This window comes from Nerophis lumbriciformis, linkage group LG26, assembly GCF_033978685.3.
Source record: "Nerophis lumbriciformis linkage group LG26, RoL_Nlum_v2.1, whole genome shotgun sequence".
Lineage (NCBI taxonomy): Eukaryota > Metazoa > Chordata > Actinopteri > Syngnathiformes > Syngnathidae > Nerophis > Nerophis lumbriciformis.
In genome coordinates, this window is record NC_084573.2 from 20,222,806 (window position 1) to 20,246,985 (window position 24,180).

The 24,180-nt window shown below is 38.1% G+C and overlaps 1 protein-coding gene across 1 annotated transcript in view; it reads right to left on the reverse strand.

The window, feature by feature from the left end:
* The window catches only part of rngtt (RNA guanylyltransferase and 5'-phosphatase), a 246,934-nt gene that overhangs the window by 156,299 nt on the left and 66,455 nt on the right, over positions 1 to 24,180 (reverse strand). The window contains exons 9-10 of the mRNA XM_061987246.2: positions 15,498 to 15,633; positions 4,510 to 4,581 (exon numbers count right to left, since the gene is read on the reverse strand). Of these exons, the coding sequence (XP_061843230.1) occupies positions 4,510 to 4,581; positions 15,498 to 15,633 (208 nt within the window). The remainder of the gene's footprint in view (positions 1 to 4,509; positions 4,582 to 15,497; positions 15,634 to 24,180) is intronic.

A 24,180-nucleotide genomic window follows, 5' to 3' on the forward strand; every position in this document is an offset into this window, starting at 1 on the left:
TTATTTTAAATACTCAAATACTGTACATTTTCAAGAATGTTGAAATAGTACTGTACTGTCTCATATGAAGTAGGTTCAATCCTTTTTTTTCCTGGAAAAAAGTCAGGACATAGATACACTTCAGATACAATGTATTGTATCTGAAGTGAATTTTTCACTTCAGATGCAATATCAATATTGGATCTTGAGTGTTGGCCGATACCCTGATTTCAGCAGGAATTATAATACATACTTGAATCATTTTGTAGTGTGGAATGTTAGAAAAGGTTTGATCAAGTGAAATTAGTCAGACAAAAATGCCATCCATCCATCTTCTTCCGCTTATCCAAGGTCGGGTCGCGGGGGCAGCAGCCTAAGCAGGGAAGCCCAGACTTCCCTCTCCCCAGCCACTTCGTCCAGCTCCTCCCGGGGGATCCCGAGGTGTTCCCAGGCCAGCCGGGAGAGATAGTCTTCCCAACGTGTCCTCCACTCTTCCCCGTGGCCTCCTACCGGTCGGACGTACCCTAAACACCTCCCTAGGGAGGAGTTCGGGTGGCATCCTGACCAGATGCCCGGACCACCTCATCTGGCTCCTCTCGATGTGGAGGAGCAGCGGTTTTACTTTGAGCTTCCCCCGGATGACAGCGCTTCTCACCCTATCTCTAAGGGAGAGCCCCGCCACCCGGCGGAGGAAACTCATTTCGGCCGCTTATACCCGTGATCTTGTCCTTTCGGTCATGACCCAAAGCTCATGACCATAGGTGAGGATGGGAACGTAGATCGACCGGTAAATCGAGAGCTTTACCTTCCGGCTTAGCTCCTTCTTCACCACAACGGATCGATACAGCGTCCGCATTACTGAAAATGCCGCACCGATCCGCCTGTCGATCTCACAATCAACTCTTCCCTCACTCGTGAACAAGACTCCGAGGTACTTGAACTCCTCCACTTGGGGCAAGATCTCCTACCCAACCCAGAGATGGCACTCCACCTTTTTCCGGGCGAGAACCATGGACTCGGACTTGGAGGTGCTGATTCCCATCCCAGTCGCTTCACACTCGGCTGCGAACCGATCCAGTGAGAGCTGCATATCTTGGCCAGATGAAGCCATCCGGACCAAATCATCTGCAAATAGCAGAGACCTAATCCTGCAGCCACCAAACCAGATACCCTCAACGCCCTGACTGCGCCTAGAAATTCTGTCCATAAAGGTTATGAACAGAATCGGTGACAAAGGGCAGCCTTGGCGGAGTCCAACCCTCACTGGAAACGGGTCTGACTTACTGCCGGCAATGCGGACCAAGCTCTGACACTGATTATACAGGGAGCGGACCGCCACAATAAGACAGTCCGTTACCCCATACTCTCTGACTGGGTACACGGTCGAATGCCTTCTCCAAGTCCACAAAGCACATGTAGACTGGTTGGGCAAACTCCCATGCACCCTCAAGGACCCTGCCGAGAGTATAGAGCTGGTCCACAGTTCCACGACCAGGACGAAAACCACACTGTTCCTCCTGAATCCGAGGTTCGACTATCCGGCGTAGCCTCCTCATCAGTACACCTGAATAGACCTTACCGGGAAGGCTGAGGAGTGTGATCCCACGATAGTTGGAACACACCCTCCGGTTCCTCTTCTTAAAGAGAGGAACCACCATCCTGGTCTGCCAATCCAGAGGTACCGCCCCCGATGTCCACGGGATGTTGCAGAGTCTTGTCAACCAAGACAGCCCCACAACATCCAGAGCCTTAAGGAACTCCGGGCGGATCTCATCCACCCCCGGGGCCTTGCCACCGAGGAGTTTTTTAACAACCTCGGCAACCTCAGCCCCAGAAATAGAAGAGCCCACCACAGATTCCCCAGGCACTGCTTCCTCATAGGAAGACGTTCTGGTAGGATTGAGGAGGTCTTCGAAGTATTCCCTCCACCGATCCACAACATGCGCAGTCGAGGTCAGCAGAACACCATCCCCATCATACACGGTGTTGACATTGCACTGCATCTCCTTCCTGAGGCGGCGGATGGTGGTCCAGAATCGCTTCGAAGCCGTCCGGAAGCCGTTTTCCATGGCTTCCCCGAACTCCTCCCATGTCCGAGTTTTTGCCTCCGCGACCGCTGAAGCCACACACTGCTTGGCCTGTCGGTACCTGTCTGCTGCCTCCGGAGTCCCATGAGCCTAAAGAGCCCGATAGGACTCTTTCTTCAGCTCGACGACATCGGTTCTAGGATTACCGCCACGGCAGGCACCAACCACCTTGCGGCCACAGCTCCAATCGGCTGCCTCGACAATAGAGGTACGGAACATCGTCCACTCGGACTCAATGTCCAGCGCCTCCCTCGTGACATGTTCAAAGTTCTTCCTGAGGTGGGAATTGAAACTCTCTCTGACAGGAGACTCTGCCAGGCGTTCCCAGAAAACCCTCACAATGCGTTTGGGCCTGCCAGGTCTGTCTGGCATCCTCCCCCACCATCGCAGCCAACTCACCACCAGGTGGTGATCGGTAGAAAGCTCCGCCCCTCTCTTCACCCGAGTGTCCAAAACAGGAGACCGCAAATCCGATGACACAACTACAAAGTTGATCATGGAATTGCAGCCTAGAGTGTCCTGGTGCCAAGTGCACATATGGACACCCTTATGTTTGAACATGGTGCTTGCTATTGACAATCTGTGACGAGCACAGAAGTCCAATAACAAAACACCACTCGGGTTAAGATCCAGGCGGCCATTCTCCCAATCACGCCTCTCCAGGTTTCACTGTCGTTGCAAACATGAGCGCTGAAGTCCCCCAGTAGAACGAGGGAATCACCCGGGGGAGTACTCTCCAATACTCCCTCGAGTGAATCCAAAAAGGGTGGGTATTCTGAGCTGCCGTTTGGCGCGTAAGCGCAAACAACAGTCAGGACCCGTCCCCCCACGCGAAGGCGGAGGGAAGCTACCCTCTCGTCTACTGAGTTGAACTCCAACGTGCAGGCTTTGAGCCGGGGGGGCAACAAGAATTTCCACCCCAGCCCGTCGCCTCTCACTGACGCCAACGCCAGAGTGGAAGTGAGTCCAGCCCCTCTCAAGAGAACTGGTTCCAGAGCCCTTGCTGTGCGTTGAAGTGAGTCCGACTATATCTAGCCAGAACTTCTCCACCTCACGCACTAGCTCAGGCTCCTTCCCCCCAGCGAGGTGACGTTCCACGTCCTAAGAGCTAGCTTATGTAGCCGAGGATCGGACCGCTCACACTGCACCCAACCTTTATAGCCCCTGCTATAGGTGGTGAGCCCATTGGAGGGGGGACCCACGTTGCCTCTTCGGGCTGTGCCCGGCCGGGCCCCATGGGAACAGGCCCGGCCACCAGGCGCTTGCCATCGTGCCCCACCTCCGAGCCTGGCTCCAGAGGGGGGCCCCGGTGACCCGCGTCCGGGCGAGAGAAATCTGGGTCCTTTGTTCGTGTTCTTCATAGAGGTCTTCGAGCTGCTCTTTGTCTGATTCCTCACCTAGGACCAGTTTGCCTTGGGAGACCCTACCAGGGGGCATTGAAGCCGCCGGACAACATAACTCCTAGGATCATTGAGACACGCGAACTCCTCTACCACGTTAAGGTGGCATAAAAAAGACAAAAATGGTAGGTATAAAAACACTTTACATATTTATAAGTGGAGAGTTAATTTGAGTTTATTATTATTATTTGATACTTGTTTATATGGACAAATGTCAATGTTTTAGACTGCAATATTGTTCAATTCAAGACATTTTTACGTACTGTTAGCTTGTGTGCCACTGTAGCTGCTCGCTTCTAGTAGCCTAAAGCGTACTATATTTACCTTTTGTAAATTACTTTAATTCAATATGAGGAAAGATAAAACCAGTGTGTTTATTGGGGGACATTTAGCAGTTAACTAACACGCTTCAGGACTGCTTATATTGGAACTTATATCGGAGATTTTAGATGGACACCGCTGTCATCCGATACATGTTTTTTTTTTTTACTAATATCGAACTGATATCATATATGAATAACAGATCGAAACACCCCAAGTTCATATATGCAAAAAACAAGGGACACCAAGCAACTTCTGCCAAAGCGAGCGTGAGCTTTTTTTCTGTTACTCACACACAAAAACACACACACTATTGACAGAGCTTGGAAAAGTGTCTCAAATGTTCGTTAGTCAGGTTAGTTATGATGCTGATTTTAAGATAATGGTAGTCAATGGAGCAGAGTCATCAAACAATTGTGGAGCAGCTAAGAAATATGATTAATAAAATATGATGAATAAAACATAATTTCAATGATATCAAAATTATGGTTTAAATAAAATATTTGATTTTGTCTTCAATATATTTCCAAAATGCTCTATTGAAAAGGAAGTGTTGTCTCATATTTGGGTAAATATGGTACCTAATCATTGTCTGTATAATTAGGAACATTTTTATTATGGCAATAGTTTGACCAATTGTGCTTTATTTCTGTTATATTGACTTTAGAGGTTACATTGAATCTCAAAATAAATTGACATTTTAGAAAAGAACCACTACTCACATTGAATTTGATGATGTCGTATATCAAATAGCGTGGGACTGGCTGGCCATTCACCTTGTCAATAATCATCTCCTGCAGAGGCAAAGACAAAAACAGTCCAGTGAAGACACAGCCATGCATGGAGTAGTGTACTCCTAAAAAAACAGTGTATGTATGGACAGTATGTACGGAATATATACAGTATACAATTCAGATATGAAACATCTGTGCAAGACAGCGCCCGTTCAGAGCAGGAAGGGACACGCGCGTTCTCCCAAGGCGAAGTTTGTTCAGAGTGGCCGATGGGCATTAGGAGAGATGTACAGTACAGCAGGGAATTGGGCATGTGTGCATGTGGGCTCAGGTCAAGCAATGAAGGAATGTGAGGCAGGAATAGAACTTAGTATAAATTATGCAACGCTCTCAAGTTGAGAGTCAGGTGAATCAGTGATGGATGACGCCAAGCAGACAGGTGATGGTGTGCAAAAGACGACAAAGATGGGCATGGCCCTAAAGGCTTTGCAAGGAACTTCAAATATTTAAAGGGTAGTAACTTTTGTTTGCAGTTGGTGGTTGCATATAAGAAACTGAACATATTGGTAAGAAATGACCCTTTCACTTCCTTAAAAATAACAAATCTATTTAGGACTGCAGCTAGTGATTATTTTAGTAATTGAGTACTATACAGATTAGTTTGTTCTGGGGATGTTCCAATCAGGGATTAATGCGTCATTGACACCGATCATCCATGGGTGAGATCGGTTGATACTAATATCAATCACATGTATTAACTGTAAAATGTGTAGTTTATTATGGCCAGTGTTATTGACAGTTTACCAATATCAACCCAATATTTACACTAGTTTCTTATTCTCCTGTATTGAGCCAAACAAAGTCAATAGGATACAATAACTAAACAAAAGCAAAAACTGCTATTGATTACTCTTTGAAATAATGTTGTCTTCAATGTCCTTTTGTTTACAGGGACTCATTTTCTGAATTTGCAAACATTCCCAAAAAAAAAAAATGATTTTGAGAAAATAAAGACAATGACCTACTAGGGTTGTACGGTATACCGTGATACTAATGAATCAAATTTGGTACTATACCGCCTCTAAAAAGAAGACATAGCTAGCTAGCTAGCTAGCAGCTAACGTCCAGCCGCAGTCTGCAGAGTTTTAGCTACTTCTAAATCACTAATCCTGGTCTCCATGGCGACAAATAAAGTACGTTGCTTTCAAGTATCATCCCTGCAGGACGAGGAATAGCTAAATATAATTCACTACACACCGTAACTCACCGGTGTCACAATGTAAACAAACGCCATTGGTGGATCTACACCTAACATCCACTGCAATGATACCAAGTACAGGAGAGTATATAGTCGATACTATTATGATTAGATCGATATTTTTAAGCATCACAAAACCTTTTTTAGTTTTTAAAAAAAATGTATATTATGTTTATAAACTCAGGAAATTTGTCCCTGGACACATGAGACTTAAATCATGACCATTGTATGATCCTAACTACTTGGTATCGGATCGATAACCACATTTGTGGTATCATCCAAAATTAATGTAAAGTATCAAACAGCAGAAGAATAAGTGATTATTACATTTTAACAGAAGTGTAGGTAGAACATGTTAAACTGGAAAGTAAGGAGATATTAACAGTAAATGAACAAGTAGATTAATAATCAACTTTCTACCACTTGTCCTTAATAATTTTGACAAAATAATACAATGGAAAATGACACAATATGTTACTGCATACGTCATCAGGAGCCTTTGTTTGCTTCCTTACTAGTAAAAGAAAATTTGACTCATATGTTCACTATTTTATTTAAGGACACAATTTCAATTAAAAAAAACATATGTTTAATGTACCATAAGATTTTTAGTTAAAATAAAGACAATAAATCCATTTTTTGTGGTCCCATTTATTTACAAAAGTATCGTAAAGTATCTAAATACATTTTGGTACCGATACCTAAATATTGGTATTGGGACAACCGTATGATCTACAGATAACCATTCTTGTATCAATCACTTACTGATATTGCCCTTAGTGTCGACACCACCAATTTAAGGATGGATCCACCCTCTAACTCTTGAACCAAACATGTCAGACAGCTAAATTTAACTGTACTAATGTATTTTAGTGAGTTCTACATGAAACGTGTGCTTTTGTAAGGTTTGCAGGACAGGTAATGCTAAAGTGTTTCTCAAAATGACAGTATCGTGTTTAGAATCGCATGAGAATACATTTGGATCATAAAATGCTTATTTTAAGGATATATGTGTTATATTGTTATAAGGATAAATGTGCTTTTGTAAGGCTTGCAAGCACTACAATTGAGCTTTTCTCTTAATGACAATATTGTGCTTAGAATCGCATGGGAATACGTTTGGATCAATAAAAAGCTTATTTTAAGGATATATGTGTTATATTGGTAGAAGCATTAATGTTCTTTTGTGAGGCTGAGTTTGAGTTTTCTCAAAATGACAATATGGGGCTTAGAATCAGATGAGAAGGCATTGAGCAAAAAAGGCTTATTTCAAGGATAACTCTTGAATCAAAGACTATGACAATGCTGATACAAACTCTCTCTAGACTTGTATTAATCTAATCTACTTATTCATTTCCTGATAATATCTGCTGACTTTATTTCTGTAGCTACGCGGTTCCATCTAGACTTCTAAAATTTCACTAGGCACTTACTGTATTTCTTCTGTTGTTTTGAGCTAGCTTGACCATTAGCATGCTTGCTCCTGCTTGATCTCAGAGTGCAACATGTTTAGCCTTATCCTAAAATGTGATGTAATAATGATACTTAAGATATGAAGAAATACAGTTTATTTTACGTAATGACGATGATTATTATTAACTCGGCTCCACATTTTGTATGGAAGAAACCCAATTAGCTTTTAGGTTGTCAGCAGGCGGATTAAAAATTAATGAAATATTATTATATTGGTGCTAGGAATCTTCAAAACGGGGTCCCAGGGACCCCATGAAGTCATAAAAATGGAGTCCCACAGTAAATTTATGGGGTCAGACTTTTTTGTAAACGTTTTGAAAACAAATGACAAATGTATGCATCATCCTGTTACCGTATATCTTTATATATTGTATTTTGGGAAAAGGTTGTCATAAACGTTACTTATTTATTAAAAAAACAACACAAAAGAAAACAAATGCCGTATTTGTGATCGATAAAACTTTCAGCGAATCAAAATTTAGGAAACTGTACCGGAAAGTGCATTACTTTGAAGTCAAAAAATAAATAATTTATAATTTGACCCGGCAAATATACCATATTATCCAGACCATAGGGTGCACCGGATTATAATGCGCACTGCTCATGAATGGTCTATTTCTAATCTTTTTTCATATATTAGACGCACCGGATTATAGGGCACATTAAAGGATTTTTTTTTCTTTTTTTTTTTTCTTATATGTAAAACACTTCCTTGTGGTCTACATAACATTTAACGGTGGTTCTTAGGTCAAAATGTTGCATGGATTATGTTTTACAGATCATCTTCAAGACACTTTCTGACAGTCGCTTCTGGATGCGCTGTTTTGTGAGCGGTCTTATTTACGTGGCTGACCTTCGACACCGTCTTCTCCCCGTCATCTTTGTTGTAGCTGTGTAGCGTGCAAGGACGGGAGTGGAAGAAGTGTCAAAAGATGGAGCTAACTGTTTTAATGACAATCAGACTTTACTTAAATCAACAACGGAGCAGCATCTCCTCATCCGGAAACAACCACACTGGAAATGTGTCCCGTGAAAAACCGTCCGACTGGAACTTTAATAACTAAAGTTCCTTGGGTGATTAATGTAAACTCACTACACCGGTATGTTTTAGCGCTTTCATAGCGAGTTTACGGACAGATATAAGTAAGAACTTTTCACTACTTTATATTAGAAATGGCACTAAAGCATTTACTACTAAAATATTTTGATAGATTTTTGAGCGCCGTGTGCAATGTTCTATATTTTCAATGGAGCATATAAAAGGTTGGTGTTGTTTACTTGAGACGTATCTCTTATGTTTGACTGCCATCTACTGGTCACACTTATAATCACACCCTGTACCAAATAAAATAGTGTAGCATCCCGGTAGAGTTGGTACTGCAGGGAATTCTATGTATTTTTTTCTGTTGTGTTTATGTTGTGTTGCCGTGCAAATATTCTCCCGAAATGTGTTTGTCATTGTTTTTTTTAGTTTGGTTTCACAATATGGCACATGTTTATGACCGTGTTGGCGTTGTTTACATGGCCACCCTTAGTGTGACATGTATAGCTGTTGAGTAAGAACGCCCTTCATTCACTTATACATGGGTTGTACAAAAGCAACATGGTCATTAAAATTGGTTATAATCATAAATAATGACAGTTTTTCTTTACACCGTCGATTTAAGACCATTATCACCCCTTCCAACGCTTCAAAAGCATCAAGGTGGGTGAGCTCAACCTCATAGTCCGGAAAATACAGTAAACAAAACGCCGACAGAAAGCAATAATCGGTATTAAAAAAAAAAAATGTTGCGTCCTTTCTGATTTCAATGCGTAAAAAGACAAAAAAACTGTGTTAACGCCAACACTGAGAGGGAATTGGCATTTAAGTTAAAGTGCCAATGATTGTCACACACACACTAGGTGTGGCGAAATTATTCTCTGCATTTGACCCATCACCCTTGATCACCCCCTGGGAGGTGAGGGGAGCAGTGGGCAGCAGCGGTGGCCGCGCCCGGGAATCATTTTGGTGATTTGTTATGGGCATTGAAACATTATTTTTCAAGAAAATCAGCCCATACTAATCAGTGACCGATACTGATCGGTGGCCGATCAATCAGTACACCCTTATAAGAAACTAAACAAATATTCAATCAGAAGACCTAAATCAACCTAATTGAGCAAACACTCCTTTGTTGATCAAACAAACACAACATGTCTGACATATAAAAATCCTATAGTCAGGCATAATTTGTTTCAAACATTGCTTATTTTAATCAGATATAATATTTCTGTGAAAAATGATAGAAACTATAAAAGGCTGTTCAATGGAAGTTTCTCAGTAGGGTCGGCACAGTAAAAAATAGCATGTCAGTATATGTCTTCACTTTAATCATGACATAAAAAATTTAAAAATGTGTCCCAAATATCCATCCCTCCTGGTTGATGGGATTTTACGTCTCATCAGACAGCGAGCAGACAGCGAAGAAGAGAAAGAATGGCAGCTGTGATTTGTAGGTGGGGTCGGGAAATTGAGAAATGATGCAATTCCAGGAGGCCGCCATTATTCAACATCTGGTGCAGTGAACCATCGACCAGGCAGGCAGCAATGGATGAATACATTAGTGACCAATGGAAGCCATCGTGATGTCATCGTCATCTAGTTTCGGAACTGAAGTTGACGTAGAGATTTTAAGCGTACCACACAATGAGAGTAAACATAAAGAACAGTGCCCGTGGGCTGAAGATGAAACCTATCAGAGAACACAGCATGGCTTAAACCGAGCCATAAATAGAGAAACGCATCTCCTCTCTCTGCAAACTAAGAGCCAGAAGCATAAACAGATAAATACACAAGAGTAAAACAAGTTCTTCACACCTCCACTTCAGGGATAACACACACATGTAGTGGATTGGAACAGAAAAATGAAGCAATTACGTCCTGCAAGAGTGGAGACAATTTGATCCACATACTTATAAAACAGTTAAGCAAATGTGAATTAGAATTGACGCAAAGTGTGAGAGCAAAGCAAAAAGAATGGTGTAGAGTGATTCCTTATCTCTTAAACACCAAGCAGACGTGTAGTTACAGAAAACGTGAACATTTCCTTGCATGTATTCCGAGCTCCATGGTGGAATAATGGCATCATTGAAGTTGAAGATGAACCATTTCCCATATTACAGTATCGAAACAGATTTTTTAAGTTTAAGTTTAAGTTTATTCACAATACCATATAACAATTACAATAGTAGTGAATGTCATCATTTAAAGATGTTGGTACGTGAAAGGGTCCCCCAAATAAGCTAGAAGAAACTAAAGTCTACAATAGCATAATACTTAACTAGACTATAGAAATACAGTAGAACCTTAATTCAAGAACCCCTCTATTTGCAAACTTTTCGGTTTACAAACCTTTAGGTTGCGCCAAATATGCCTCTGTGTGCGAAGCATGTCTTGGTGTACAAACGTTGCATTCATTCATTCATTTTGTCTGCCGCTGTCATTTTGATGACATTTCCTGCACAGTACAGTACGCACGCAGCCCGGCCATTTTGGAGAGGCGGAGCCCCTTACGCCACATCCTGTTTACGCAGTCCATTACTTGTTCGCCACTTGTCAGTGATTCAGCGTGTGTTATTTTTCTCGCCATTCATCAATTTTTGTCTACTTTGCTAACTCGGTATGAATTTAAAAAAAAAGAAAAACCTGCCTGGGAAAAAGGAGGGAATTGCTGTGGAGTTAAACTTAGAGAGGAGAGAGAAACCACTCCCCCTCCTCCCCCACATCCTCCTCCCTCCGTGTCTTCTGCCTTTCGCAAACAGCAAAGTAAAAATAATTGTACTTTTATTTTTATTTTTATTGAAGCAACATGGTTGATAACATTTTTCAAAGCACCAAAGGGACTTTTATGTGTTTGCGTGCATTGACAGTTTAGTTTGCCATTGTGTTGTTTTGATAATGAATAGATTGTTGATCCATTATCCTGTTGTTTCATAAACTGTATGTGTATATTAGGGCTGTGAATCTTTGGGCACCACTAGATTCAAATCGATTTGATTCTTGGGGGTAATGATTCGATTCAGAATCGATTCTTGATTTAAAACAATTCTTGATTCAAAATCAATACTTTTTTAATAACATTGGGTGCCAGTTCTATTATTAACTACATTCCTCCATAAAATAGATAAACAGCTCTGATAAACGTCTATCATTTAAAAAAAAAATAAAAAAATTTTGGAATAAAATTTTACCCACACATTTAATGACGTAAAATACAAACAAGGCAACAGAAGAAGTAACCCACACTTCCCTTTTCTAAAGTAAATCTGTACAGGTGATATGGGCATCTACATTATTAATTTGATTTGCCTGAGTTGTTGAACAGGTAAATTGATGTTGGACTTTTTTTCTAATTGATTAAGAATCATTACAAAAAAATCGCAATTCATTCGAAAATAAAAATTTTTAACACCCCTCGTGTGTGTGTATATATATATATATATATATATATATATATATATATATATATATATATATATATATATATATATTTAGATATATGTATTTATTATGTATGTGTATATAATATAATATTTACACATATATATATATATATATATATATACATACATACATACACACATATACTGTGTATATATATATATATATACACACACACAATCCAAAACCAGTGAAGTAGGCACGTTGTGTAATTCGTAAATAAAAACAGAATACAATGATTTGCAAATCCTTTTCAACTTATATCAATTGAATAGACTGCAAAGACAAGATATTTAATGTTAGAACTGAGAAACTTAATTTTTTTTTGCTAATAATCATTAACTCAGAATTTAATGGCAGTAACACATTGCAAAACAGTTGGTACAGGGGCATTTTTACAGAACACTTTTCCACTTTGCATCAGTCCATCTTAGATGAGCTCGGGCACAGCGAAAGCCATTTATCAACAACACCCAGAAACGCTGCCGGCTTAGCTGCACTTACAGATGTAGTGACCAACTGTAGTTACTGACAGTGGTTTTCTGAAGTGTTCCTGAGCCCATGTGGTGATATCCTTTACACACTGATGTCGCTTTGTGATGCAGTACCGCCTGAGGGATCAAAGGTCCGTAAAATCATCGCTTACATGCAGTGATTTCTCCAGATTCTCTGAACCTTTTGATGATATTACGGACATATATGGTGAAATCCCTAAATTCCTTGCGATAGTTCGTTGAGAAATGTAGTTCTTGAACTGTTCGACAATTTTCTCACGCATTTGTTCACAAAGTGGTGACCCTCGCCCCATCCTTGTTTGTGAATGACTGAGCATTTCATGGAAGTTGCTTTTATTCCCAATCATGGCACCCACCTGTTCCCATTTAGCCTGTTCACCTGTGGGATGTTCCAAATAAGTGTTTGATGAGCAATCCTTACCTTTCTTAGTCTGTTTTGCCGCTTGTGCCAGCTTTTTAGAAACATGTTGCAGGCATCAAATTCCAAATGAGCTAGATTTTTCCAGTTCGAACGTTAAGTATCTTGTCGTTGCAGTCTATTCAATTGAATATAGGTGGAAAAAGATTAGCAAATCATTGTATTTTGTTTTTATTTACGATTTACACAATGTGCCAACTTCACTGGTTTCGGGGTTTGTATACACATCTGAGTGTCTTCAAAGTGCGTATTGTTTATTAAAATAGGGACTTTTGTCAGGGCTCGAACCAATTATTCATGTTTACGTTGTTTCTTAATGGGGAACCATGCTTCATTATACAAACTTTGATTAATGAACCATGTTCAAGAACCAATTAAGTTCGTAAATTGAGGTTCCAATGTAATGAAACTTGGATATAGAGTGGTACCTCAGTTTTCGTACGCCCTAAGGATTCTGTTTTTGACATAAATCTTTGCCATCATTTTGCGCAGTTGTCATATATTACCTTAGTTATCATACGGCTCAAATGGTCTGAGGACAATAAGTAGCATAAGATGCTACCACAAAAAAGCAAATGGCACAAACTAGCTGGATGAAAACATTTACGTCGTCATTGCTTCAAGCCGTAGTGCCTACTACAGATTGGCGATATGGCCTAAAATCAATATTGCAATAAATATTGCAGGCTCCTGTGATAACAATATACATCACCATATATGATTGGGTATGTAAATAATAAAATACCATTCAGAAACATGTTGCAAAGACTCCTAAATTAGCTTCTGATGTAATACGTAATATATCGCATAATTTCCAGTTTTATTATTTTCGCAAAACTATTACTAATTTATTTGCTAATTTACAGTTAATATCTGGCAACTTTTTTGTTGTAACATATTTCTTTTTACACTTCTGTTAAAATATATTAAGCCGTCAAATTGTTATATTTGGATACTTTAGTTTTGAGCGATATTAAAATGTATATACATTTTTTATAAAAAGTATACATAGTCATATACTGACTATACATATGAATCAATCCGCCCACCTCTGTTTACATTCAAAAGCCCTATCTTAAAGGTTAGTGGTTAGCATACCCTCCTACGGTGGGTAATGTAGCATGTTAAGCCATTCCTCATCCTCTAGTGATGATACTTGTAACTTGCAAAAAACAATCAATCAATCAAACAATATCCTTTATTTAACCAGGAAAAACTCATTGAGATTAAAATCTCTTTCCCAAGATTAACCTGGCCAAGAGAGCTGCAACACAAAGTTACATAAATACATAAAAGAACAACAAAAACAGCAGCAGTAACACACCACAATTAAAAAATAAATAACATACATACTGTATATTAACATAAAAATATGTGCTTGGGAAAAACAGTGTATAAAACAACTTGTAAACCAGTACAATGGCTAAAATAAACAGTTTCTCAATAACTTAAATGGCCTGAAATTCCCCCAAAATGATCAGATCAGGTAAGTTATTCTATGACCACGGAGCAGCGTATCTGAAAGTTTTTTTTCCCCAAGATTTGTGTTGGCTCAAGGGACAAACATGCTAAGTGTGTCCTGTGACCTTAAGCTGTAGCGACTGGAATCTACACACATAAAATAACACAAATAAGGGGGAACCAGACCTAGAAGTGATTCATATATAAAACACAACCATTGAGAACATCAGCATACTGATAAAGATGAACAGTTTGCCTTTGCATATAAAGTGCAATGGTGGACAAGGTTGCCACAACCAGTAATAAAACGTAAGGCGCAATGATATACAGCATCCATTTTTTCAAATAAGTGTTGGTTTCACTCATAAAAAGCAAGTCTCCATAATCTAGCAAAGGCATAAAGTGGTCAGGATCAAGCGCTTCTTAACTCATAGGGAAAAACAGGACTTGTTTCTAAAGAAAAATCCCCATTTAATTTTGAGTTTAGCAACAATTTTTTAAAAGACAAGTTCTCATCAATGACAATTCCCAGGTACATAAATGATGTGACCATTTCAAGTTCAACCTTATGGGCAGTTAATATTTTTGGAGTGTTTAATAATCTTTTCGCCATTTGAGAATAACATCACCTTAGATTTCTCTGCATTTAGTCTTAGTCTAAGATGAGACAGCTGGGACTGAAGCACAGTTTATTTTCTGCCATGGAAGCGAGGATTGCTGACTTAAAAGTCGCTTTGCACCGTTTAGAACGTTAGCTGCTACCTAGTTAGCAAGGACGCAAAATTTCATTGGATGCGTTCATTCGCTTGTCGCTGTAAAATGTGCGGTACACAGCAAGAATAAGTCATCAACATGCATTATCGCAATATAACGATAATATATCAAAGCTTTATCATTGGCCACATTTATATCATAAATCGTCTGTATCACCCAACTGTAGTGCCTACGTAACATCACCTAATGTTGATTTGAATGTTAGATCAGTAAAATTCCATATGATCAATAATACAATTGTCATGCCCATCTGTACCACCACAGAATGTGCTGCCACCTCAGGAACTCATATCTGAGCATTACAGCGCACAAGAGAAAAGAAAACAGCAACAGAAAAACTATTACACATTTTATTAGTTATTTCCCCCCCGACATGGCAGGATGACTTTCCTGTCAGCTATACTTAATGGGATCAATTGTCAGACTGTAACATACCAGCCTTTCCAAAAGTTTGGAAACCAACATCAATTATCTGCAAGACTGAGTAGCAAGGCGAAGAATGTAAAGTCCAGGCAGAGACTGGTAGGGTTTTCAGAAGGGACTGTGACATTGTATGAAACAGAACTGTCATAGCATAAGAGAAAAACAACTTACCCCGTCCAGCAGAGTGTTTGATAGATGAACCCGTGGATCTTTATAGAAAGGAAACTCAAGATTGGCTATGTGAAAGGCCGTATTGTCTCTGTCAATCATGAATACTTCATTTTTTCCATTGATCAGCATCATGTACCTGTGGTAGGAGAGACAATAACAATCTGATCTATGCGTACTCTGATGTTGTATTGAATAGTCCATGCATTCAAAACCATTACAATAATACAATCTACCGAATCTGATGTTCGTAATAACAACTCAACAATAATAAATATGAGGATAGAGATGATTCGGTCTATGTCTTTCTTACAACAGCTGCTGCCCTAACACAACGGTCATCATGTCATAGCACCATGATAGCAACAAATATCCCACTTTTTATCCTGAACATCTAAAATTGATATAGCATTAAACTGATTTGCGATACATTAGCCATTGCTCTACTCAAACTACTGCAAAAGATAAAACAAATCATTTCAAAGTACTGTGGTACCTCAACTTACAAGTATGTTTAGATACAAGCTGCCTCTTGGCTAAGTGTTATGCAAGCAAAAATTTAGCATTAGCTTAGCGCCTCTTAATTATTTTCTGTAACGCCCCCTATAGGATGAAGAACATATTCTGCACTCCCCCCTACAACTATAAATAAATATATTTGTCTGTGAAATTGTTATAAGTACACCTCTGCATAACATTGTATCCTTGTTAACATTAAAGAAACATAGATCAACTTAAATAACTTTGTTAACACTGTATTTTAGTCCAACAGAAAATATTTAAATAAAGTGCATCAATTTGCCTGATATTAAAAAATAAGGATATATATTATACATATATATATATATATATATATAAATATATAAATATATATATATATATATACACATATATAAATATATATATATATATATATATACATATATAAATATATATAAATATATACATACATATATATATACATATATAAATATATATATATATATATATATACATATATAAATATATATAAATATATACATACATATATATATATATATATATATATATATATATATATATATATATATATATATATATATATATATATATATATATATACATACATATACATACATACATACATACATACATACATACATATATATATATATATATATATATATATATATATATATATATATATATATATATATATATATATATATATATATATTAAAAAAAATATATATCCATCCATCCATCCATTAATTTTCTACCGCTTGTCCCGTTCGGGGTCGCGGGGGGTGCTGGAACCTATCTCAGCTGCATTCGGGCGGAAGGCGGGGTACACCCTGGACAAGTCGCCACCTCATCGCAGGGCCAACACAGATAGACAGACAACATTTACACTCACATTCACACACTCGGGCCAATTTAGTGTTCCCAATCAACCTATCCCCAGGTGCATGTCTTTGGAAGTGGGAGGAAGCCGGAGTACCCGGAGGGAACCCACGCAGTCACGGGGAGGACATGCAAACTCCACACAGAAAGATCCCGAGCCCGGGATTGAACCCAAGACTACTCAGGACCTTCGTATTGTGAGGCAGATGCACTAACCCCTCTGCCACCGTGAAGCCCCTATATATATATATATATATACATATATATATATATATATATATATATATACATACATATATAAACTACCTAGGAACATTTTTTGACCGACTTGAATATGAAAAAATTAACTCATAGAATACCAAATTTTAATATAAAAAGCAACATTAACCCAGGAGCAGAATATATAAAACACTTTAACCTACAAATCAAAAATTAATAAAACAATTTGTACTGTTTTAGGGAAGTCAGAATAATAGCTACAATAAGCACGTTAGTGTCAAAGCGCTTTGAGTGCCTTGAAGGTAGAAAAGCAGATAGAAAAGCGCTATACAAGTATAACCCATTGACCATTTACAGCTTTATGAAGTGGGGTTTGAAGCCTGATACAGATAAAGCATGTTCCCCGGGGTCACAGGCTACCCTCACCCTGGTATTACCCCACTAGTTAAGAAGAACTGGGAGAGATTGACACAACTTTGTTTTCCAACCAATGCAACTAAGAAAGTGACTGTGAAGAACAGTGCAGACAAGAAGAAGCAGAAGATATTATTTGAATTAAAGAAAGGATTACCGGTAATCAAAAACATGACTGACCGTTTAACCAGGGCAGTTAGAGAGTGTCACTGTTAGTCTATACCATACTGAAGCAGAAGGAGTCTAAAACCAGCTAAAGACGCTAAAATTATATCTAACTGGCAGAAATGTATCCATGAAAACATGTAGAAGCTGCTGATGGTGTGTTTGACAGATACAGTAGGAGTCGTCTTTCCAAGGTCAATGCGGTTCATTAAAAAAACATTACTTCATAAAACTACTGCAGTTGTTTGACGTACATTCTATTGTACTGTTTTTCAAACAATATTTATTTAAAAGTTTAGTTTTTTTTATAATCAAGTTACATGTGGTAACATAAAATGGTGGTGTTTTGGGAGGCAAATCAGAATAAATTAATTTTAATTCATTTCAATGGGCAACGCTGATTTGAGATACAAGTGTGTTGAGTCACAAGCTTACCGGTAGTTATACAACCAATTATGCTCGTAAGTTTAGGCACTACTGTGGTGATCTAAAATTGCATTACCCGACAAACACAGGTATTAACATTAATTACAAGACCGTTTCAATTCGGTCGGACAGCAACCTGTTGTTGTGGAAGTTGGCTTAATGAAATAGCTGTGACATCCAAACAGAACAATTATACTTGTGTCTAACCTGCATAGCCCTGTAAAATGGCTACTGTTTTTTATAGAGCCCACTTATTTAATGCTTTTTGCAGTTTCTGTGAAAATTGCTGCCTTCACCATTAAGATCAAATAAAGGTGAAGGGGAAAAAAGGCTTTCATAATGTCTGATAAAAGCAAAACAACAAGAAATCCCTCCTTACTTCAGTTGCGTAGTTGTCACAGTACGCTCTTCCTTAGAACCAAATGTCGCATTAAAAACCTACAAAAGTGCAGCAAACGTGGCAATTCATGGATTTGAATCCATATACAGAGCACACTTAAATATTAGCAGCCGAACAACTCCGAATTTGATTTCAAGACTAAAGAACTCAAAGATTTGGAAAAACATTACAAGACCAGGCTAAAACGATTTTGTATTTCATCTTGTGTGTCACTGATTTGACTCATTTGTTGAATCGTTGTGTATTCTGGTTGTTTCCCTACTAATTAGACTCCAATTGACTTGCCTTTGCAAAGTCCTTAGAGCGTGTCACTCACAGCAGACCTGACTTGACTGTAGCAACGTTAAATAACACGGTGGCTCCATTGCACACATCTTACAAACCCAATTAGCATTCAGGGACAGCCTGCTGTTCTTTAACAAAAAAAAACATTCCAAGCAGTACATAAGCAGGATTAACTATTGAGCATAATGAGAAGCCATTTTGAAAGGTTAAGTAGTGTAATTAATGCACTCCAAAATAGGGACTAATTACTTTACTACTTGAACATATAAAGGGATTCATGTTAGGGCGCTTTAAATGCATTCCAAGTCGGGGGTATGCAGACTGCACTGCCTTTGGAAAACAAGGTCAGCTGACAAGAGACAGATTTTAGATGACATCCCCCAGTGAGGATATGTATCCCTAATACCTGCTGTGATTCATTATCATGTGCACAGACGGATATGACGTGATAAATATCCTGTCAATACCAGCTGGTTAGAAGTGGGAAACTTGATAGGGTGCCAAGGATTAGCCTGTGTAGAATATCACAGCAGATGATCGTAAGGCCATGTGCACACTAACGTTTCTGTCAACATTTTTGTCTCATCTTTATTCTTTGGCTAAACTTTTAGTTGATTTTGTCATGGTCTTAGTCAACCTGCATTTGATTTAATTAGTTATCGTCATATTTTAGTCAGGAGAAAATCGTACATTTTTATTAAAACTAAGACGAAAAATTATTAGCCAACGTGTCTACTTCTCATGGCACAAACCAAAAATCTTAGTTTTATACAGCCACACACAAACGCTGAAACCGGAGTTGTTTAAAATCTCCAGTCTGATTGGAGTTTTACAAAAACTGACAAACACCTGTTTGCATGTGGACAAATAGTATAGAAATGTATGCATTTTTTAAATACACGTATTTGGCTTTAATACACTGAACCCCTGACTGCTCCTGATGGTTCGTAGTTAGCGTTTTGCATGGCAGCTACGCCATCGGTGTGTGAATGTTTGTGTGAATGGGTGAATGTGACGTATAATGTAAAGTGCTTTGGGTATCATTCCAGGTATAGTAAAGCGCTATATAAATACGGACAATTTACCATTGACCATTTAATCAATGTTTGGTTGATCAAAGTAGAATATTTGCTATGTGAAAGTATTGGTTTTATGGACACAAGGAAATGAGTCACAGATATACAGACTACAATATGGTGGGAACCCTGGCAAACACATTACTATGAGCTCAGGTCATCATCAAGACAAGTACAAGATGACAAAGTATTTGGTTCTGCATGCACTACATATACAGTTGTGTTCAAAAGTTTACATACACTTGTAAAGAACAATTTCATGGCTGTCTTGAGTTTTCCAATAATTTCAACCCAGCAGATTTGGTCACATTTTCAGTAGACCCATAATAAATTCATAACAGAACCAAACTTCATGAATGTTTTTTGTGATCAACATGTATGTGCTCCAATCACTCTATCACAAAAAAATAAGAGTTGTAGAAATTATTGGAAACTCAAGACAGCCATGACATTATGCTCTTTACAAGTGTATGTAAACTTTTGACCACGAATGTACCGGTATATATAGCATAGCTAAACAGGTGGCTGTCAATATTGACGTAGGACTCCTAAACGAGGATGTTTCTAGGTAAAGGATATCTTCTCCTATGTTTGGAGTCTAGCCATATACAGTATGTGTCATGGTCAATATTACATGACTGTAGAAGTAAACAACCTACTTCAGTTACATAGAAATGTATAATGTCACTATGGATAGTGCAAATGCTGATGCCACTCCATATGGTAGAGTAAGAATACACCTCTCGAAGTCATATGAAGACTGTGCCATATATGATAAAGACCTAACATGACCACTGCCTCATGTCCAGTTTTGCGGACCCATCAGTCTAGTCCGACAACCATCAGTTCTTCTCACTGTGACGACAGTATACAAGTGTGCTGTGAACCAACATTCTTGTTCTTTCTGCCATGTCCTCCTTGCTATGTTCATTGTCATATCTCTGAGATGTAACATTCTGTGTAAAGGCAGGAATGATCCTAGCTCGACATAAATTGATTAGTAATCTCCTCCATTAGTCTGCTTACTCATTTTGTGTCAAATATTACCTACAATCATTGCTCTACTGGAAGTCAAATATTTGCATCAATAAATTGTCAAAAATCCTCTGTCAAAATAACTTAAGCGAAACCAAGTCATTTTATGTACATAAAATGACTTGGTTTCGCTTAAGTTATTTTGACAGAGGATTTTTGACAATTTATTGATGACATCGTTCAGGAACAGAAAAACAAATTCTGTTGCGTTTGCTAGTACAGTTTGTTAGCTGAAGTGGGAACAAAATAATCCGAAACCCGGTGTCCACCAAACAAGTAGGACTTGAGAGATGGGTCTTGGTCTGTTTACAAGTACACTCCATTCACTTGAGTTTAAACATGCTCGCTAGATGGACCAATGACACGGATCCGGAAGCGTGGTGTAAACACTAAGCAAAATGCACTAGAGTACTGAACCAAAAGTGTACATTAATTCTGAGGCTACAATAAATAAAAGTTTATACAATAAAAATATTTTCAAAAATAAAGTGACTTTTTGATGGAATTGCTGCAAAAAATTGTGGCTCAACAAAGCTGTGCATGTTATTCATGGTGCAGGTTGGTGTAGAGTTGCTGCTCCATCACAATGCAGTAGACTTAAAATGCTCAAGGCATGGGATGACTGTGCCTCCCGGGTGCACCCGTTTGGAGGCGTTTCAATGTGTGTGAACCCAGAAGACGCCAAGGAATTATATGGCTCATTTGACCGAGGATAGCTCAAAGGCCTCCAAGGTACAAATATGTCTTCAGATGGCAGGGCTTTTTATTGATTTGAATCCTTATAGAGGTAACAGTCAAACGAATAATGAATCTTAGATATCAAACAGGGCTGTCCACAACTCTTCTGGAAATAGGAGAGATAAACAAAAAAAGGTGGGAAGGTAAATAATCAATGCGGTCTTGGCCAAAAGCTTTAGCCTGATGTTTTATTGTATTTTTTTTCTTTTCTTTTAAAAAGGTACTTACGGTGGGTGTAGAAACGTGATCAAAGCATCAACAACAAATGTTAAAACAGTATTGACAAAAAGCGAAGCACGGTATTTTAAATCTCGAAAATGGACTACTGAGTTCAAGTTAAAAAAAATTTAGACAAATAAACATTTGAAATTTAAGGAGAATACATTATTTATACATATAATCTGAAATGGAATAGGCAGAAGCTAAAGCTGATCACACCTATTCCAGTGTATTTACAAAACAAAACAGGAACAACTACCAATGTTTTATGCATTTTTTTTTCCGTTAATCACAAAAAAATTATGAAAAAGCTCCATCATATTAATTTTACATCCCTTGCATTCTTTTTCAACAAATGTTGTTATAATTGATTTTTTTCTAGTTAATTTAAGTTGAATTAAAAGTTTTACAATATTTTACCTTTTGGTCCAAGTTATTCCATCCCAACCAAAGACACACAATGCTGTATATACTGTGTATATATATATATATATATATATATATATATATATATATATATACATACATACATACATACATACATACATACATACATATATATATATATATATATATATATATATATATATATATATATATATGTTTGTTTTTATGTAGTAGTTTTTTGACTATGTATTATTATTGAAAGAGCTTTGCCTTGATATAGTTTATATGGGGGCTTCCAACTGAGCCTTTTTTACTACTACGGAGTGCCAAATGGTACAAAATAAATACATGTTTAAATGATTGTCTAAAATAGTCATTAATAATTGGAATGAAATACAACAATGTTTTATTAAATGTGTTATTAATGTACTTAATGTAACTCCCTCTCCACTTCTAACTGCTTCAAATGCAAAAATCATAAAGAGTACAAACAATGTTTATTCTATTAGCCAACTTCCTTTATCTGAATAGCGATTTGTGATTTATAGCAAGAAATAAATATTTTACAGTCACGTTGTTTATGTTTCAAAATGATTCAACTATTTAATGTCAAAATATAAACAGTAGAAACAATGAACAAAATGTCAGCTACTGTCTTGTTCTAAAACACCAATGAAAATTAAATGTAGCATTTGGACAGGCTATACTGTAGCAAAAGTGTGTGTTCTTAAATGTGTATTCCACGTCTTCCATGTCGAGAGCAGTTTTGATTTGGGCTTACTTGGTAAACAACTAAAAAGAATGTTTTGGGCATTGTTTTATCCAGACGCATACATTTGTCCAAATGTGGCCAAGTAGGCGCATTGTGGGTTTCCTGGACGTCGTCAACATCGCAAAAAGAAAAATCTAAGGAAGAGAATCCCTCTGCCAACTTCCACTATTTTTTAATATATAAATCGCCCGCTTGAATATTCCCTCTTCTTTTCTACGACTCTCTCGTCGTCATTTAGGATGTGCGCGTCTGTTGTGATTTCCCTTTCTGGTTCGATGACCCACCCTATTTTGCTTCTGATTTCCCTGTCTGTAATATTTTGCCCTAATCTTAACCAATCGTGACTCATCATAGTAAACCAACCAACCAACCATGGATTTTTTTATATGTAAACCAACCAATCATCATTGATGTTTCCTGTATATTTTGTCCCCTTCCCGTGGAGTTGCTTCGCCACATAGCTTTGATTTTTAAGTTAATCATTTTTAATGGAAAACCTTAGTTTTTACCACTGGATTATCAAAAACCGTACTCATTACGAGAAAACCGTGGTTGTTGGCAGGTATGGCAAAGACGGATCAAGATTTTTACACACATTGTAGGTCGGGAAAAAATAAGAAAAACTGAAAATATTTTTTTATATTTTTACAGAGAAAAAAAAGACGGATTTCCGACTATAGAAAGAAAAAACACAAGCCTGATTAACATTTAATCATTGATTTCATTATTTCATGTATTAATTATTTACTAAATCGCTTCATTATTTAATGGCACGTTTACCGGTAAGTAATTATTTAAGGATTGATTTATTCATTTAATCTTTTCCCGTTTAGTCCTCATCAACGCTTTATGAATGTATTTAATTTCTCAAACTCAACCGTCAAAATCAGTGGGCTGGGCAAACACCTGATCTGTTACCTGGCAACTCCTTGTCTGTTGAACTCTTGGACCAGAACAGACTGGCTGATATCTTGGTCTGTAAGTGGGGAAATAACTCCAACAACTTCAATCAATTCTTCTACTCTATCTTCTACATGCTCTGGATCAGGAGGTCTTGCTTCCATACACTCTGAAAGGTCCAAATCATCTACCGAAAAAGTGTCGGTACTGTACCGGTATATCCTCCTTAGCTACCTTAAGACTTCCACAGCTCTAGGCTCCGTAACC